The sequence below is a fragment of the Gobius niger genome, assembly GCF_951799975.1.
Source record: "Gobius niger genome assembly, chromosome: 19".
Lineage (NCBI taxonomy): Eukaryota > Metazoa > Chordata > Actinopteri > Gobiiformes > Gobiidae > Gobius > Gobius niger.
The window spans coordinates 8,685,931-8,706,358 of NC_136870.1; the positions used below are offsets into that span (position 1 = coordinate 8,685,931).

The 20,428-nt window shown below is 43.3% G+C and overlaps 2 protein-coding genes across 4 annotated transcripts; both read left to right on the forward strand.

Moving 5' to 3' along the window:
- Positions 1–33: 33 nt before the first annotated feature.
- zc3h7bb (zinc finger CCCH-type containing 7Bb) lies at positions 34–6,507 on the forward strand. 2 transcript variants are annotated; one of them, XM_079577034.1, is made up of 21 exons: positions 34–262; positions 1,244–1,305; positions 1,378–1,414; positions 1,485–1,682; positions 1,877–2,035; positions 2,115–2,255; positions 2,402–2,444; positions 2,526–2,761; positions 2,830–3,112; positions 3,233–3,291; positions 3,426–3,525; positions 3,598–3,759; positions 3,829–4,034; positions 4,126–4,226; positions 4,303–4,484; positions 4,561–4,640; positions 4,817–5,073; positions 5,181–5,286; positions 5,677–5,785; positions 5,932–6,065; positions 6,151–6,507. In XM_079577034.1, exons 2-21 carry the CDS (start codon positions 1,247–1,249, stop codon positions 6,184–6,186), a joined length of 2,688 nt encoding a protein of 895 aa, XP_079433160.1. In that variant the 5' UTR covers positions 34–262; positions 1,244–1,246; the 3' UTR covers positions 6,187–6,507. The 2 variants fall into 2 exon arrangements, with proteins under 2 accessions (XP_079433160.1, XP_079433161.1); XM_079577035.1 differs by having other exon boundaries at positions 2,529–2,761.
- A 3,683-nt stretch (positions 6,508–10,190) lies between these two features.
- tefa (TEF transcription factor, PAR bZIP family member a) lies at positions 10,191–20,320 on the forward strand. Of its 2 annotated transcripts, none has more exons than XM_079577038.1 (5): positions 10,191–10,406; positions 17,195–17,560; positions 17,897–18,117; positions 18,882–19,093; positions 19,506–20,320. In XM_079577038.1, the coding sequence occupies exons 1-5, from the start codon at positions 10,319–10,321 to the stop codon at positions 19,525–19,527; spliced, it is 909 nt and encodes a 302-aa protein (XP_079433164.1). In that variant the 5' UTR covers positions 10,191–10,318; the 3' UTR covers positions 19,528–20,320. The 2 variants fall into 2 exon arrangements, with proteins under 2 accessions (XP_079433164.1, XP_079433163.1); XM_079577037.1 differs by lacking the exon at positions 10,191–10,406 and adding an exon at positions 15,546–15,868.
- Positions 20,321–20,428: the final 108 nt, after the last annotated feature.

Genomic DNA, 20,428 nt, shown 5'->3' on the forward strand with positions numbered 1-20,428 from the left:
TGTAAGCAGTGCGCCCCCTGGTGGCCCGCTGTGTTCGGGGACTTGTTGCGATATCGGCGGATTCTGCGCGGAGTATTTTAGCAAAACAGCTAACGAAACGAAGCCAAAGGCAGACCCCTGCTCAGTCCACACGCCCATGACAGGGCCACACGACTACAGCTATGTGCTCGGACCTTGATCGGTTTCTAGTCTAGCTATATTTTCTTGTTATAGCTTTCTGGGGGAAACTGTGGTAAAGAAAGCGCTTGTTTGCTAAGTGTCGGTGAGTTATCTGATGCTAATGCTCGAGGTTTAGCAGGGGCTTTAACATCTTGTTCATTTAGTTGGGAAACTTTAAATATACGTAGGTGTATAGCCATGCACATGGCTCTAAATGGTGTTTATTGTAATATACAGAACCATTGACACAACTAAATAGTTCGATGTAGTTCGATTTGTCCTTTCTGCTAAAGTTAAGCTAACCGTTATCTTTAGCATGTAGCATACATTAACGTAAGTTGGCTGATCTTGACGAGTTTTTTTGATGTGCAACTTATGTTGCAAATTATGCAAGGATTTTGGATTTAGACGTGGATGCACGCTGAAGAAGTTCAAGATGCGCAAACTGGTCCCCTCATGCATTTAAACCCAGCTCTTCAAAATGAGAGAAGCTTCAACTACATATTTTCAGCATATCATGATACTAAAGATTTTTATTTGACTTGAAGATCGTTTTGTTGGCATTTATTTACTAGTGCAGGTATAATTTCGGGTTGAATGCACTGGTTCATCTACGTTTTTTATGCAGTTGCACCAGGACATCATTTTGGCACACCACAAGTATCCAAATCAGGGTTCAATGCCAGTACTTCAGTAAATGGTTCAAAATCCTGCTTGCAATTTCAATTCATTATCCTAACCATAAATGTAAAATACCGTTTGACTTAACTTAAAAGATAAAGGATAGACGCCTGCATTATTGATTTAGGTTATTACTCTACGATAGATATAATAGAATATTATTTTCTACTTAATATGAGACAAAGATTTTACTCTGAGGTGCATCCATATTTAGTTGTGCTCAATTAGGTACAAATGGTCTCACTCTGGGGCAAATGGTCTCACTCTGGGGGCTTGTAGTGAATATTCACCTTGATAAATTATGCAACACTGTGTCTTGCATTTTCTGTTGACGGGGTATCTGTTATTTCTGTGTGTTTCCTTTTTTTGAATCACGTATAATAATGCTCCATTTTGTCTCAAGAAAATGGATCCGGAACGGCAGAAACGGAGAGAAGAAATCCAAAAGGCCATGAGCTTCATACAGTAAGTCAAAGGTCAATTCCAATTATCCTAGTCATTCTGTGTACTTCAGTAACTTAATTTTCCCCCCATCAGGTCCTCATTACCCTTTCCTGAGCCTGAAAATTATGAGGTATGTTATCTTTATTGACTTGACGTTTTTAAACTGATTATTTTGTGATGCTCAGTCATTTTTCTTGCAGGCTTTTCTGACGCAGCTGGTGTGCAATTTACTGGACGAAGGCAACGCTTGTTTCCGTGATGGGGACTGGCGTCAAGCAGCCCAGCAGTACGGGGAGGGGATCAGTGTCTCCCGTTATGCTCAGACGGAGGCGCTCGCCATTCCCCACGAGCTACTGGAGAGCCTCTATGTAAACAGGGCAGCAGCCTCTTACCAGATGGTGAGAAAATGGTCAACAAATACCTGTTTACTAATGATTTTGTGAAAGTGTATTTTCAAAGCACTGCGAGATACTGAGATACTAAAGTTATACATGTTTTTTTAATCTATTGGTAAAAAATCTATACAAATTACCCCACGGGACTCCTGGAGTGCACTTAAAATGATTTTTATTGTTCTGTTTTTTTGTTCCAGAGGGAGTATGAGCGCGGGGTTCAGGACTGCGACAGTGCATTATGCGTATCTGAAGGAAGTCGCAGGGCTTTGTACCGAAAGGCCCTCTGTCTCAGAGAGTTGGGTCAACTCAGAGAGGCCTACGAATGTGGAACGAAATGTCTCCTCACAGCGCCGCATGTATGCCAACATAGACTTTTCTATGCATTTGATCAAAAGTGGGTCTGGAGGTAAATCGTCGTGTTTTCCCCCCCTACAGGACAGGCAGGTGACTGACTTGGCCCAGGATTTAGCAAATAAATTAGGGTTGAAAGGGCGCAAAGCTTATGTTAGTCCACAAACGGAGTCCACGGCGTCAGATGGAGAAAGTCATGGAGATACGTCTCAGCTCACTGGAGAGGTGGGTGCTTTTATTGTGCAGGTAATGTTGATTAATGGGTTGTCAGTGCATATATTGGTATGATTTGTATGTAAAACCAAATACTGTAAAGATTAGAGCAACAGGATATGTTTATGTTATATTATATAAGTTCATTTTTTCTTCAGATGTCGTCCAATGGGCTGGAATCTCTGGGTGACATTGGGTCAGGTACAAGTGATTCATTTATTTTGACTTGATCTGGACTTACATTAGCACAAAGCTTACATTAGTCTGTTGTTTTCTCCTCAGCAGACCTGTCTAGTGCTCAGTGTATCCCTGCACCTTTAGCGACACCTATTCCAGTGAGTGATGAGCCTGCCAGCCCTGTGGTCACCTCCTGCACTGAGCTCTCGGAGAGCCCCAACGGCCAGGGACTGGCCCCAATGCAGTACTCTGTGCCTGTGTCTGAACACACGGATGAGTGTAGCAGCATCAAGGAAAAACTTGACAGTTTGATGGACTGCATACCTAAGAAAGTCAGTGAGGTGAGTAAAGGACAACAACATAATCTACTTGCATGTATTGTGTGACTTACTGTTACTCGCCCGCCCAGAGTCCTGTTCAAGGTGCTATTCCAACCAACCTTCCCAACACAGCCGTGGGTCTCCGCCCTCCGTACTCCCCGGGCCTATCCTCCCCATCGCAGCAGCTTCCTTCTGCCTTTTTCAGCTCCTCCATCAGTGACATACCCTCACCGGAGCCTTACCCTCCCCTCGGGCAGCGGGACCAGGGTTCCATCCAGGCGCAGGACGCTCTGGGAGCCTTTTCTACTAGTGCCACAGATGGAGACGGCCATACAGGTGGCCTGGACTCACTTTCTGAATACACTCTCCCCGGTGAGCTCAGTAGAACCTGTACTGTAGTGTTTGGTTTTTATGATGTAGATTGATGATGATGTATCTCAGACAGATAGAGGAAAGACTTCTGACAGTAGTCCTTGATTGTGTAATCCACAGGAGGACGAGTGTGTCCCAGCTTTATTCCTGGAATGCGCAATCATAGCTCTGCACATGCAGTGAGTAACGTTGTAACCAAACATGAGCACTCTTAATATTCCATGTGAATGCGTCCTGTTATTTTATGTCTTGTCTCCTATACATATTGCCATCAAACCCTAAAAATACCCACCTCAAACTTTTCTCTTTTCAGAATGGTCCTGGGGGAACCAACCTGTCCCTTCTCTCCAGGAATCCTCTGGCAGCCACACATGAGTTTCGACAAGCGTGCCATGCCTGTTACAGCAGAATAGGTTGGTTGAAATTCTTCATTTGCTGCCAAAAAACCCCAAGTAAACATTGTAAATGATTTTAATTTTCTATAGGACCACGAGTGATGGACTACAAATATCAGCCAGAGGCTGCGCACCGCTGTAAGAGGGATGTACTGCTTTGTCGTCTCAGGAGCACAGATGACCCCACATGGAAGAGAATCAGGCCTCGACCTGCACGGAACAATTTCCTTGGAGCCTTTGTTCTCTGTAAAGGTAGGTCTGTTCAGACCGCGGTTGACCGCTGTTCAGACATAAATATGGTTCTTATTATGTTTCCCACAGAGGTGCAGGAACGCCAGGAGTGCCAGTATGGTGAGAACTGTACTTTTGCCTACTGCCAAGAGGAGATCGATGTGTGGACTCAGGAGAGGAAGGGGGCATTGAGCAGAGAACTGCTGTTTGATCCACTGGGCAGCACAGAGCGGCGGGCTCTGAGTGTCACCCGGCTCCTGCAGCTGCATATGGGCATGTTCATGTTCCTCTGTGAGGTCAGACAAAGCACATTCTCATTTTAACTCATTTAACAAGAGCTATACTTGTGGACTGTTCACTGACTTTAGCACACATATGCTCCTGCAGGAATGTTTTGATAGTAAGCCCCGCATTATAAGCAAACGGAGCAAAGAAAACTTGGCTGTCTGCTCAAACCTCACAGCTCGACATCCATTCGATGATAACAAGTAGGCCATCTTCAGATGAACTTGCTCTGTTTTAACCACAGACCACAACCTTTAGTGACTGAGTTAATATTTTCAGGTGCCTGGTGCATGTGGTGAGGTCAGCCAACGTTCGCTATAGTAAGGTGCGCCCTCTGCATCCGCTGTGCCAGTTTGACGTGTGCCGTCACGAGGTCCGCTACGGCTGCCAAAGAGAGGACAGCTGCTCCTTCGCTCACTCCGTCATCGAGCTCAAGTGCTGGGTTCTGCAGCAGGACACGGGTGAGCGTTCACACTGTTGTTTACACCAGCATTAATGATTTAACCTCTTTCAATAAATGTACAAATGTGTCTGTAGGCATCACTCATGAAGAGATGGTCCAGGAGTCAAAGCGACACTGGCAAAGGCTGGAGCAGAATGCACAGAAACAACAGAAGGTGAGGGAATTAAAGCAGTTACTAAATCATCTGAAGTTCTGAAATCTAATTGTATTTTTCTGAAGAAATACCACTAGGCAGGAAGGGACAGTTTGTTTGTTTCACTACAGTTCCGATGCAAACCTATGCCCATGTGAATGAAGCATAATATGGGGCCTTTTGATGTTGTTTTCCAGCCCATCCATTACCACCCGGGCAGCAGCCTGCCCCCTGCTGGAGGGGGGGCAATGGGAGGCAGCGCTTGCGGAGGCAATGGCATTGGCGGTGGAGGTGTGGGCCCTGTGACTGCGGTGGGAAGTCTGGGAGCAGCGGCAGCTAGAGGGCGCCCCCTCAATCTCAAAATGAAGTTTGTGTGTGGCCAGTGTTGGAGAGAAGGGCAGGTCAACGAACCCGACAAGAACCTCAAGTACTGCACCGCCAAAGCCAGGCACAGGTGACTGCTGCCCGTCATTCAAAATGGCATCTTTTCAGTGGGACCTCGTCTATCTGAATGCTTTTTAAATCATTTATTTTCTGTTAAAAATACATCATCTTTTCCAGCTGGACCAAGGAGCGTCGAGTCCTACTTGTCAAGTCTTTTGAGAAGAAAAAGTGGGTTGTTGTCCGACCCCTGCCCTTTTCCCGCACATACCCACAGCAGTACGATGTAAGTAGTGGCTTCAGCATGTGTACCGGTACTTGATATTGTTCTCACCCTCTCACATGCTGAGAACAGCTGACTGTGCGGTGGACAGATGGTTTTGCAACTTTCCCTTTAACACTTGGCTTTTGTGCATTTTCTACATTGTGTTGATAGTTCATGAGGATATCTCGGTGTCTCTTTTTTTTTTTCCAAATGTGAACTTAAAGTAATTTAGTTTAGCTTATTTATTTATTTGAAATGGGATTATCACCAGGACGGGTTGATGCGATAGTAATGCTCTGATGTTCCCAGCCCTTGGAAATGTTAAAGTCCTTGTCTAAATACAGTTAGTAATTGTCTCTAAGTAACATTGTCTGCTTGTTAATTTTGGTCGTGTTTGCTCCAATGTCGTAGATGTGTGTCCATGTGATGAAGCAGAAGAAGTGCCATTACATCGGGAACTGCTCGTTCGCCCACAGCCTGGAAGAGCGGGACGTGTGGACGTACATGAAGAACAACAGCCGTAAGTGCCGCACGTCACAGGTTAAGGGTTTTACATCCCAGTGATTGAAGTACCCGGGCCCTGATTGCGCGGCAGCTTCACTGATTGCCGTTCACCTTTTGTGCCCGGGACTATTAACTCTCATGTGTCTCATCGTTTTTGCGCAGTACGAGACATGCAGCAGATGTATGAGCTGTGGCTGCAGCTGACCAACCAGAGCCGGCGCACAGACACCTCCGCCGTGACCCCGCCCCCAGAAGACAAACAAGTCACGATAACGGCAGATTACACAGAAGGAATGGTGAGACTTGTGCTGAATGCTTAATACAACTCAGTCAGAATTAAGGTAGGATGTACTAATGCTTTAAATTCCTTATTCTCTCCAGGGCGGCAGGAGAATGTCAGATGGGGATGACCTTTGAATGAGCCTTTGACTAAAACCGTCCGATCCAGCTGTGTAAAAACAAGAGGGAAGTATCCAGGCCTGTCCCAGAAGAGAATTGTTCATAGATATATTCAAGATACTTTGGGTCATGTGAACATACATCAGTTACCCGGCACCTTTGGCCAAGTTATAGAATGAGCCAGTGCTCCTATTGACTGAACAGATGTCCGCCCAGGTATCTCTTTTTAAATGCCAGCAGCACCAAGACTACGCTAACCTCACCGCGCAGGTCGCGGTTCTATTTCCCGGTTAGCAACAACAGAAAATGCGTAATTGTAATTGAAGAATGTGATTTCAACATCAGAAAAAAAATCCAGGCTAGTCTCGGTGTATTGTGAAAAGACTGAACAGAACGGCCTTCAAATTGCTCTTTTTATTCCTCCGTGGGAATATAGTGTCAGAATGACTTCCCGTTTGTAGGGGGAGTCGTTATATTTTCCGCCACATTGGTGGGCACCTCTGAATGTTGGGTCTCGATGGGCCTTTAGACGAGAGGCATTGCTATGACTACAGAGAGCGAATGTAAGTATACTCCCATGGCCTAAAGAGCGCTTGTGCAACAACCTTGACCGAAATCGTTCTGAGAGCCCCTTGGATAACACACGCACGCACACTGCATCTCTATGATGTTACATGAAGATAGTTTATTTATATGTCATAAACATACATAGGACATCACATACTATGGCTAGGAACAATTGGAACTCAAAAGGGCTCTTCGTAAATTAAACTCACCAAAAAATGCCAATCTCCCAATTCAGCGGCTCATTTCTTTAAGTTCTGAGCTTTCAAATAGGATTACGGCATTGATACACTACTGCGATAATGTGGTGTTGCATTCAAATATTAAAATATATAATTCAATATATAATTATAGTTTTCCATTAGGAATATAAATGAAATGTACTTTATTTTACAGGACGAATCGCGCTACTATATGCTACAAGATGTTTCTAAAATAAACTCAGCCTTTCACTCCCCGCCGCCCATTGTAAAAGTGGTTGTGTGGGAAACCTGTTGGCAGAAAAGGAATCATGTGCCTATAATTAAACTCGATCACGCACAGGTTGCCACGTCGCCATCTCATTTTATCCTTTAGTGGTTTCGAGACTGTAGCGACAGTATATTCTTAAGACATACGTTTATATATTTACATTTAATGGCATATTACTAATAATAATGGATAACTTAGCAATTAAGCTTAATAAATATATAATCTGAGGAGCTGTATTGATTACGTATAGATCGTATTATTGCGGTATTGCTATATGACATGTATTGCTGAACTAGGTGACTATAGTAATGTTTTCTTTAAGTATACTTTTGTAACTTTTTCTGTTTGCGTGGGTAGTTCCAGACTAGGATCAACCACGGAAAGGTTTAATCACCTGCTGTAGAGATGAAATGTTTGTTCTCTAATATTATAGTTGGAAAAGGAACTCTGTGTTTGGTGAAAGCGCTTAAGTGAAAAAGTAAAGGGAAAATATGTAAAGCATTTGAATTAACGCGCCACACTGAGGAACATTTCACCCGGTAAATACAAGTTTTTATTTCATTATGAGTATATTTAGTGGTATAAAACTGTCTCTCCTCAGACTTGTAGTTTTGTCGTCTCCATGGTAGCCAAGCATGTTTAAGTTTTAAATGTATTTCATGGTCCTCCTTTTACTTCATCTTTTTTTTTTTTTTTTTTTTAAAGGACCTTAGATCACGAGCTCTGACTCCAGAACAGTAGGGGGCGGTAGAGCACATTGAATATTCTTCCAAATGCTTTATATTGATGATCCACCGCAAAAATAGCATTGTGCCGGGATCATGTTTGGCATCGCAGACGGGTTTGCTTTGAGTTTTACGATTTTTGTGAAGACGTATAACGTGAAATGTTCCGCAGTACGGCTTTAAACGTTAGACGACATTTCAATTACTTCAATTAAGTGATTTTTTTTATTTTAAATCTGACACATGGCGCTAGTTGTCTCCTCTCCAGCTGTGGCCCTGACCTGGTCTGGAACGGCCCGGGTGTTAGCTTCTTCGAGGGATCGTATTACGCATAGTATAATGATGAATATATATATTGACTATAATGATTGCTATCTATTGACTATTTCTATTTCTCTTCTATATACTATCGATATATGTGCGTTAATTGCAATGTATAACTCATTCTTTATATATGTAACCCATGTATGAATATGATATCTAACTCTTTAAAATATACATCAGCGTATGCAGCGTTTCTCGGTTCCGTTTTGTGGCAGTGAGCAAAAGAGCGTCCATTTTTGCCCATTTCAAAGCGGACCAATGCAGGAAACATCGCCGTCAATGTCATTCAGTTTGATCATTCTGTCAACACACTGCCTTGCTGTACATTTTTTGACCGGAGAAACGGCTGCATACATAGATACTTATACTCCCATACTGCCTTATTCGATATATCCCATTTATAAGATGATACATATCCTATTGTATAACCCTGCTTACTATATACAGCATATGATATCTGATATCTATTATAAAACTTAGACTTCCATATAAGGTTATTTAGATAAGAAATGAATATGTTAGTCTGTGGCTGTGAACATTTGCTGTGGTCTGTCATTTGTCCCCAACTAAACTTTATCCAGGGAAAAGGGAAAAAAAAACAGACAGAAAAAGATGCAAAGGACTATTTGGTTCACTCATTCCGATTCATTGTAATAGAATAACATAACATGGGGCGAAATAACCATCTTAATTGTGGCTCTGTCATGGTGATCGACTCAAAACAAGCCCTTTTCAGTTCGTCTGTCATTAATAAAGTAGTTTATCCGCCTCAGGACCCCAGCAAACAGCCACATGTTTTCAGCGGTTATGGTTATTTGTATTTTTGGCACAAACCAGGGTTGGAAGGTGGTTTGTAACAATGGCATGTAGCCTGCTATAATGCTTGTCATTTGGATTTCTCTGTTCTCCCTGGTTGGATGTTCACGATCACACAGATGGACCAAATCTCTTGGAAATATGTAATAAAGAGATTGTTGAAGAAAGTGTCATTTTTCATGGGTTATTGATTTGGCCTCCAGTTACTTTCCTGCGACTGCACTTTGATCATCCAACATGGCCAATGAAAGGGACAAAGTCTGAGTGCATTTCAATCAGTTTAAGAAATCATCTTCCTTGTATCATGTTAATAAGCTTTTCTGAAACGAATAGATTGGTTTATTGGCCTCATCAAAGGCGATCAAAGAGTCCCTTGTCTTTCTTGAACGTCTTACGAAAACAAGTTACACGTGTTGGCCATAAACTCTGTAAACTGAACCAACCACCTCTGCTCTGAATGTGTTGAGCCTATACCAGGGGTGCGTGCTATACCCTCGTAAATACAGGTAGTACTAGGAACACTTTGAGTCTATGCCAAGGGCCGGGACAAACACATGTCAGGGAGCTTCACACCCTTGATTGTCAGGATGATGAGGCTCGTCTCAGAAACAGAACATTGCCTTTAAGTCAAGGGGCCAAACACGTGTCAGGTGCTTCACACCCTCGGTCAGGATAATGAGGCTCGCCTCAGAAAAACTGACCTCTGATTGGATGAGCGAGTGTAACACGCATATCATAGCCTATCAAACCAGCAAACCAGCCTGCTGTCATGTCTTTGGTCAACTTGACATTTATGAATCACTGCCACTTTCTCCCCCTGCACCTCCTCCTCTCCTGAGTGTGTCATTAATTTCTTCGCAAAAAGTAACCTCAATGTCATACGACTTATTGCTTCATTCGTTTTCTTTTTTTTCTTTTTTTTTTCTTCAGTTTTAGGTAATAGGTGCGCATTGATTGGTTCAGTGGTTGTTGAAGGACGACTCCGCTGACCAATGGGATGTTGTTCCGCCGCCCGCAGGACTCGGCCTCCTGTTGGCTGAACACACAGTCTGTGGCTGAGGCGGAGCTCGGAGGGCTGGCTTCATTTAGTAACTTACGCGGACTGTCCAATGTTCACCCTGTTACTTTTTTATGATTCGGCTGTTTAAGGGCTGTCAGTCCCTTCTAACACGAGAGCTGCTCACACTGACGGCGACTTGGAAGATTGTTATTTTTTGCTCCATTTAGCTTTTTGACGCACTTTCTGCGCAATGGAGATAAACATGACTTCAGAAATCCCTGAGATGTTCCGAGCTCTGCTCGAGCACCCGTTCACTCTGCCAAACTTCGATGTGCACGGTGAGTAGTTGTTCTGCTCTTAATGTTGAGTGTAAAGGTGTGGGACAGCTCGATATCATGCAGAATATTGCACTTCTGATCTCAAAATCTGTTACATTTGGTGTTTTAGGACAAACGAGAGCGCGTGCGTTGCATAATAGTCATCTGATAAGGGAATGTGCAGTATGAGCCCTTAAGGCCAAGTGCAGATCAACAGGTTTCTGTGGTTCCAGGAAGACTTCTTCTGCCAACAAGTTTATTTCATGGATGTTGGTTAAATGTGCTCACTGTAACAGAATAACGACTCCAGCTCAGTGTGAATGTATCGTGTCTGATGCTTTTATTAGGACACAGTCCAACAATTATCATTGGAGCCAGATCCTGTAGATATGACTCCATGTGTGTGGAGATAGCACTCTTACTGTATTGCAATAGCCTGTGTAGTGAAAGATGCCTCTGACGGGCACCTGATGAATTAAACAACACTTGATGTCCCAGTGGGGCTCGGGGCCGCTCCTAGTCAAGTTGGTGCCCTTGGCCAAATTGGGCTTTTGCTTTATTTTTCATCGGAACATGTGCAACCATGAGACATGCGCGACAGTTTTATTAGAGGAGGAGCCTCCACTTCTCATGTAGATTTACACATGTTCCACTGTGATGTTGCACAGCTCCCTGAGGTGTAGGAGGCGCTTCTTCCAGCAGATGGCGCTCTTGGCGGCCGCCTCTGCGCAGCGCCTGGTCCGACTACTTTGCAACTATGAGGCCTGGGAGGTAGCAAGTCTTACTCAGTGCTGTGTGGCAGTTTCAAAGTAGCTTAGTCGACCCAACACATGATAGAATGTGTTATGCATTAAGCAAAATACGGTATTTTCCTCTAAAATGAATATTGGATAATTGGATAATATTCGATAAGTCTCAAAAACTGAAATCATAATAAAAAACACTCCATTAACAGCTCATTTAACTAATTTAAATGTAGTTTAAATACTTTTCAGTAGATAAATATTGATAGAAATGTTTTCTGGGAAAGGCTCGAGACCCACTGAAAAGAGGTCAACCGCCCACTATCTGGTCCCGACCCACCAGTTGAGAACCACTAGTCAACAGCAGATTAATAGACACAACAGCAGAAGAGTAAATATTAGACATCAAGGAACTACATTCATTTTCATTACTTTCTGTGTGTGTTTATATTTCATCTGCCAGGCCAGTTCATCACATGTAGTTGTGCCTTGTAGGTCACAGGTTACGTGACGGTAATGTCATCCGTGCTGCATGGCCCACTTAATGCTTTCCATAACCTGGTCTTCCTTTCACTGTTGTTTGATGATCTTCTGTTGTTGCCCTAGAAAACATGACACTCGATAAGCAACTTAAACAAGCAATGAGAAAGCAATCTTCAAATCTACGGCTGTTCTTGTTGAAATCAAAATGCTCTTGGTAAAAAGTCTACTCACATTACCCTGCAATAATCATGTCAAACTAATTAATTTACTTTTCACAAAGAAATTTAAGATTCAATAACATGAATTGCATTGAAGAAACACATGAAAGCTACACGATTAAAGCAGTATGAAGCGTTGGACATTAATAATGTGCAAATATCCTTAAAAAATGTGATGATACTGTATTTACATATTTGAAAATACAACAAATAACAAACATTTTCATCATCAGATTGCTATATAATAACACAGGACCAGAAGAATATAGTATATTAAGCACCCACTGTCTTGGAAGAAACCAAATGGGAGATGTACAGGGAGTTTGCTCTTTCATGTGTGTCAATTTGACTGTTTATTTGACAGTAAAATAGGTCGTCACCTGTTGAGCGTGTGATGCCATGTGCACGGCTCACCTGTTTAGGTAACAAGCAGGACTGAACTGATACTGATAAGTGCATCATTGCCAAGCCCATAATTGCCCCCACTGAGATTAGTAAACTGGCAACGGTGCTGCAGCTAAAGAAATAAAATAATAATGAGTGAGTAGTTTGTTTTTCTCCTGTAGAGCACACGTTTTAGACATTAAGTGTGTTCAGTGTAACCTGGCTCTTCTTCATCATTACTGTTATTGATTTGTTTTTAACACATATTAAAATGTACAGTCTGTCTCATGTATGTAAGGAAGGGTCATCTGTGGCGTACACTTTAACCCGTGTGTTTCCAAAAGCTACAGGAAAACCTCTGGTATTAATGTTGTTTTTTTAATACCGCCTTTGCGATGCCCAATCCCGTCAGACCTTGGAAGCTAAGCAGGGAAGGGCCTGGTCGGTACTTGGATGGGAGACCGTTTGGGAACACCAGGAAGCCTAGCGAATGGAGTGAGTGAGTGAGTGGTTGGTGATGGTCGGAGGGGCCGATGGCGCAGACTGGTTGCCTCGCTTCCGTCAGTCTACCCCAGGGCAGCTGTGGCTACAATAGTAGGGTATGGAGTGAATGAATAATGCAATGTAAAGCGTCTTTGAGTGTCCAGAAAAGCGCTATATAAAACCAACGCATTATTAGGCCCGAGCGGCCTGGCAGGGCTCGGGCCTATTGTAATTGTACGGCAGTGCGCGGAGCGCACTGAAGAAAGACGTGCGCGTAGCGCACGTCCCGAAAAGAGCGCGCAGCGCTCAAGAAACAGAGCGCGGAGCGCTCCCCATGCTTTAGACAGTAATAGGGGGACTCCCGGCACCACGCCCTGTCCGGTGAAATAGGCGTGTGCCGCGAAAGCGGCACATTTGTAACTGCTCGTGTGAAAAAAGGTGGAAAATCCAGGCAAGGCGCAACATTGACGAGAAAGTAGTCGATGACGAGCGCAACGCGCTCGTCATCGACCATGGCCACTTCCCAATGCCCAAAACACTGCTAGAGTGACTCAGGGCATTAAGGCCTATCCAATGATATAGGTGTTTGCCGCGAAAGCGGCATATTTGTAGTTGCTCGCAAAAAAATATAAAAAAAAACGCATTAAGAAACATTGACAAAGTAGAAGTAAAATACGAGCGCAACGCGCTCGTATTTGAAAATTAACCTCACGGGTGGATTACTGGACGTGAGACCTTTCCGACGACGCGCATATGTGCCGCCGCAGGCGGCGCTATATTGTTATTGTAAGAGTTTTTCTTATTATTCTTCTTATTATTTTTCCTCTCCCCCCCAAAATCCACTTTCCCACCGACGAAAAGTCCTGAATTTTTGCCCAAAATTCAATTTGGTGAAAAGAAGAAACTTCACATCTCCATATTTCAAAAATTCTAAAAAATGGCGCGTCAGCGCCCCCTGGAAAAACCACGTTAACATTGCGGCCTATGGCCAGACCCCCCAAAATCCCGAAAAACCCGAAAATTTTAGTTCGTCGTAGACGAAAAAAATTCGGCACAGTGATTGGTCACATGAAGCCAAAAAAAAAAACATATTACGCGGTTGCTAGGCAACCACCTATACGGCGGCCATATTGGCCAGAAGAGCGACCTGGCGCCGATGGCGCCTTTTCGTGCCCTCGCATTTGAACGAACTCGTCCTAGGTCGTTGAACGCAGCGACTCCCCGGTCGCTCCAGATCATCTACACATGTGGGGCATTAAAAGTTATTAAAAACTTTCTAATAGGATTTCCGGTTTTGTCATGGCAACGCCATGAATTTGGCGTTCATTTTTGGCGTTCGCCGTCGCCTTCGAAGAGTCATAACTCGCACATACTGTGGCCGATTTTAGTGAAACTTGAATCGTTGGTCGAGTCGTCGGCCCCGGATGTTTTGATATAGGAATTTTGAAAATGGGCGCGATAGCGCCCCCTGCAGAGCACCGAATAAAAATGAATGGAGAAAAAAAGTAAACTTTGTCGTAGACAAACAAAATTTGGCACAGACATCCGTCACGTGACCCCGATCAAAAAATAAATTATGGCCACGCCCATTTTCCCACCATGTTGCCATGGCAACGACCCGATATAAAGTTTGGCGTAGCCAAACCAAAATTGGTACACACCTTCGTCATGACTGTCCGAACAAAAAAGTACATTGCGTGATTGCTAGGCAACCATCAGGAGGTCGGCCATTTTTGGAAACATTGCGTAATCTGGCGCCGAAGGCGCCGTTTCTTGCCTTTGCTCTTTTCAAAACTCGACCGAGGGTGGTAGCGTCATTTTAACCACGTACGGCGCAGCAGCGCCCCCCGGTTGTTGCGGTGGCGTGCGACGGCGTGCGCCAACCGGCCAACGCTGCTCGCGAGGGCCTCTAAATGCCGCTTGCGGCTTTAATTATTATTATTATTATTAATCCCAGATGAAACTCCTCTCAAACTGCAAGTATAGTTAATATAACAAAAGATCGACCAAAACCCTTATTGCATGAACTCAGAGAACTATTTGTCCTTGTGTTGTTCTTTGCCCTTGCTATGGAGTCCACACAGCTCGGGTTTATCTCTGTCTGTCACGTACTTTACCTCTCGGCATAGGCGGTTTCCCTGATGACCAATGACACTTTGCTGTCCTCTGTCCTCTGTCTTATGTTTGTGCCGCTAGTGGGCGCTCGTGGTGAGGCGGTAGAGCGACTCCCTCTTGGTGCGGGTCCCGTGCTGTTCTTAAAGAGCAGCTGCACGTGTCTGCACGTGCCAGACAACACGAATAGACACAAACATGCAATTTAGTGGTCAGAAGAAGACACGGAGCTTGGAAATGGGTGCATTAAAAGAATTGTAAAATGAAACCTTGTATACGTAGCTTGATTTTGATCAGGATGCATTTGGTTGAGTATGAATGTATAATCCCCCCGTTTGCATCATTCATAGGCGCGAAAGTGTGGGAGGCGTCGTCACCGCTGACAATTCTTTGATTGAGCTAAACTTCTCCAGGTTTGTTGTATCGCACATGTTAATAAAAAAAAAAAAAGTAAACAAAAAAAAATATCACGGTTAAAGGCTGAAAAGAAGCCAATGTCCATCCTATCCATTTCTCACTGAAAAAAAAAAAAAAAAAAAAACTTCTCCAGGTCACGTTTTGTCAATGTTGCCATCAAAACATATGTAACAAGGTGAACCAATGAGACCTTGTCCCGGTGTTAAAACGACGGCGATTGGATGCTGTTCCCACGCCCCGCCCACTATTATGAATATTAATAAACGTTGTCCGAGATCAGCCAATGGCGTGCGGGGATCGTTGTTCATTCATGAGGGGGCGGGGCCTCACATCGAGCTCACTTTATACCGCCTGATCATCTCGCTTTCCGTGGAAGTGGCCGAAGACAAGCGCTAAAAACCCGGTGTTTGACACTCTCGGTTGAATTTTGTGGATTACAAAGAGTCGGCGCGTATTTTTAAAGCCTCCCTTCAGCGAGAGGGCTGCACAGGAGCGTGTTTTTGCGCAGATAAAGACGCCGACATGTCAGCGGAGCCTGTTGTTTTCACGGTGGAGATGGTCACGGGGACATCGAGTTCCTTCCCGGTGGTTTTGAAGAAGATCATGGAGATGCCGCCGCCAAACATATTTGATGGTGACGATGGTGAGTCGCAATGTTAGACACCGCAAAAAATGTGTAAAAGGTTGGACGGTGTTCAGTGTTGTTGGATCATACGTACAATTCTGAGCGCGCCCCCGTATGATATTTCCGCAAAATACACTATATACCATTGCAGTGCACCGATGACGTGTTTGTGTCATGTTCTGCATCTGTAATAATGTAGGTTTGCACTTGCACATTATGTCCCACATCCTGTTGTGAGGGGCGACAGGCACTACAATAAAGGCCACCCCAGAGTCCAGAGGTTTCCAGGCACGCCCCGTTCGGTGTTGTTGATTGTGAAGGACATCTTTGCAAAGAATCTAACAGACTTGTACTTCTGGGTGATATGTTGTCCCGGTGCTATTACGGTCCTGTGCAAGAGGGTCCAATGTCACATTACAGGCATACTGTAGTGTACACTGTTAAATTATGTGGAGAGGAACATCTTAGCTCAGTGGTTCCCAACGTTTTTGCTCTTTCGTTCCCCTTTGGCGTTTCACTGGTCAACCGTGTACCCCCTACCTCAAGGGTGTTACAGTTTGTTTAGAAAGTCATTACTTAAAAGTGGTATTTGTAAGAATTGGTAAGTCAAAATAAGCCTACAATTCTCCCAAAGCAACACATTTTGCTGAAAAATATAGCTTTTCCTATTAAAAAAAAATGATTTTCCCCTTTTTTTTCAAGCTGAAGTAGTTCCAAGTACCCCCTGCTAGGTCCTCGAGTACCCTGTCTGAAACACTGTCTCAGCTGATCACTAAGTTGATGTCGGGTGGAATGTTTTTAGAAACTGAATTTGCACCATTGAAGGTCAATTGGATTTAAAACAGTTTTTTAAGCATTGTTTCTATGAGTGAGTGAAGTCCCTCGATGACGTTTTTCTAGGTCTGAGAAAAGTAAACTGGAAATAGGATCAAAGCCAATGTATTTTGTGGCTTTGTGCTGCTCACACGTGCTTTCACACAGACTGTTGCCTCAAGGACACATTCTGACCCCTCCACCTGTGTATATTTAGATGCCTTAACAAACATTTGGTACGAGAGTTGCAAAGTAAAGTGACTGAAATCTTCTCTATATACTGATTATAATATATATGATTTGAAGCAGAACTGTGAAGCAGACTTTCATCTTTAAATCAATAGTTTAACAGATGCAGAATTGTGCTTGTTTGTTTTGGTCAAGGTCAACAATATATTTAGTTTTTTTTATTTTTATTTAGAATGAAATACAATCAAAGGCATTAAACAGTTGACTTTAAAAACTGCCAGTACAATAAAGGGGAAATTGAAAATGAAGTATTGACATGTTGACTTGATGATTTTGTTCCAGACACGGACAAGGAGAAGCTGTGCCTTGCGGACAGTGTGGACCTTGGCGGCGGCGGCAGCAGCGTTGGTCCGTCTGCGGCTCTCACCCCTGCCATCTGGGACAAGACCATCCCTTACGATGGCGAGAACTTCCACCTCGAGTACATGGACCTGGAGGAATTCCTCATGGAGAACGGCATTCCCACCTCCCCAGTCGGCAGCGAGGTTTCCCTGGACTCCAGCCCGAAAACGGCAAACAAGAAGCTCAAATCCGAGGTCAACAAAAGCGCAAAAGTGTCTCTGCTGCCCGTTCAGCAGCTCGAGTGTGCGGAGGAGGTGGTGATCATCACCAAAGCCGACTCGGATATCACCTCTGACATAACTGCAGGTGAGCGTGCCAAACACCGACTTGTCTGACGTGCAGCATAGTCATTTGTAAGCAAGAACAACCTGAATAATTTCAAGTCGCGATACTGTTTCACGAGTTTGCATTCTAAAGTTCTGTAGTGTTTTGTCACAGTGTCAGATTACAGGCATGGTCCTATTAAGTTCCTTGAGAAATGTATTGTTTTTTAATGAATGAGCCCAATATACATCAAGGTAAGGTATTGGGACCACAAATGATATTAATGACGTAGAGTCCGTTCAGTTAATAACAATATAATATATGTTTTGTTTCCATGTGAATATATCCCATCTCAAGTTTTTGTCCAATGTGTCACAGAGATTTCCACTGAAGCAGACAGAGCAACCCCGGAACCAGACGACCCAGACGATATCGAGGTGGAAATCAACTACGACCCCGATCCTACAGACCTGGTCCTATCGAGCGTCCCGGGAGGAGAGCTGTTCAACCCACGCAAACACAAGTTCAGTGAGGAAGAGCTCAAGCCACAGCCCATGATAAAGAAGGCCAAGAAGGTGTTTGTTCCTGAAGAGCAGAAGGTATGTCAACAACTCCAGGGATCAAATTACTCCTGTACCTGTTTTTTTTTTTTTTTTTTTTTTGCTTACAACCCAAAAAATAGAGCGAGTGTTAACTCATTTTACACCTTTCAGGGGACCGAAGAGTATAATATGGGTTTACCACAACTAGCCCGCACCAGGCTATTCAACATTAGTGCTACTTCTAGGTTTACAAATACGGCACTCACTACATGTAGCAGTATTTATTTCCTACAAATAATACAAATAACAAATAATAATTTGAACTGAGAAAAAAACGGGTTCAGTGCCTTGCAAGTATTTCAAGTTTGGTAGAAGTTTAAGCTTTTAAGTGCTCTCAAGGTAATCCCACGCTATTAAAACTATTGGATTTATGGTGTCAACAATGACTGGAATGTCGAAATGCATGCGTTTTTTTAATTAATTAAAATAAATCAACATGACTCCATGTAACATGAAGAGGGACTATGAAAACAGAACTGCAGAGTCAAAGTGACTCAGCAACTTCAGCACACAACAGATTCTTTTCCCCCTCCAGGAAGAACACAGATAAGTTTACAAGGAAGCAGAATAAAGAGAGACTAGCATAATATGTGGTGGCTGGAAGGTGACACAGACTGTGGGCATGTACCGTGATCATTATAGTGTTCGATTAAAGATTGAGTGGGAACAGTACATGCACATTATTATAAAGCTACAAAACATGAAATGCCAATGCTCAGATCACAGGTTTAATACTTTAACCGTTGCCTCAATGTCTGCAGGATGACAAGTACTGGCAGAGGAGGAAGAAGAACAATGTGGCGGCCAAGCGTTCACGAGACGCCCGGCGCTTAAAAGAGAACCAGATCACGGTCCGAGCCGCCTTCCTGGAACGAGAGAACGCAGCCCTGCGGACAGAGGTGGCTGATCTGAGGAAGGAGAGCAGCCGCTTCAAGAACATTGCGGGGCGTTATGAAGCTAAATTTGGACCACTGTAAGGGACTAAGTTACAAAGTCATAACACACAGACAACAGTTTGAGCCCCCCATAAAACAAAACCAAGCTGATCAAACTTCAGTTCTTCTGTTGGTTGAAGGAAAGATGGTTTTCCTCCTTTTAGTCAGAAACCGCATATCCAGGCTTACTGACAGCAACGTTTTGACTCCCGTTGGATAACAAAAGGACACTACCTTCAACTGTTTGTGGCTTGACCAGCAGCAGCATGGATCACTGTAATGTGGTGGTCGAAGAGGCAGGGCAAAATGATGGCCCTGCTTCTATTTTTTCACAAACAAAATTGAAAGGAAAGTGCACAAAATTGAAACTACATGATTGAAAAGTGATGTAAAACTATATTGTGAGCCTGTGTACCCATGCCATTGATCCATCTTCTCTTCTCTTTCAAGTGCGGTGACGGACGACTTTTAGACCACAACAGATGATTTGTTTTTCAGATGCTTAAATAAGTCAAATTGGGTCTTTGAAGAGGAGGAAGAAGATAATATGTAGATTTTTTTTTTTTCATGCATTTCACCCATTTATACGAGTTTATGGAATGAGTGGACATTTAAGTGCTTCTTCAGTTCAGTACAGCAGTGGGCCCTGATGCATTTGCTACCGGACCCCAGTACACGTTAATAATGTTGTGTACTTGTGTTTTGTATGCCTTAGGCCAAATGAGATCATAGTTAATTTGGGTAAAATGCAGGGCTTAATTTAATTTGTATTTTTTGGTTGATATAGTTGATGCAGGGAGTCAAGACTATTTACAAATACATAGTTTGTTGTTGTTGTAGTTTTTTTTTTTTTTGTCTACAAAACGTCTGACTGTGACAATTCCAGAAACTTCAGGGGAATCTAGTGACATGGTTGTATCTACCATGTTCATTATCAATAAATAGCAAATGCGCATGATAAATGGCACGAAACTGTACATATGTTCACGGTTGCCAGATCTGTTCTCGTCCAAAGCACAGCGTGTAAATAAGCTAATGGTTTGTGCTTTTCGCTCCACACTCATTCAAAAGTCATGTTTTGTATGCCAGATTTATACAGTGTTTTAAAGTTTATGCATCAAATATATATTTAGACATTTTACGTCAAACATATCTCTCCTCTTACGTCAAGTTAAAATAACAGTGGTAAAAATTGGCATTCAAAACATGACTTCACACTCCACCCCTTAATAGCATAACAATATACACTAACGCTCATGAGTTTGGGGGCCACTTAACGTGCTTATATTTCAATGAGGATAACATCAGAAATACAGTCTAGACATTGTTAATGTTGTGAATGACTATTCTAGCTGGAAACAGGTGAGTTTTAA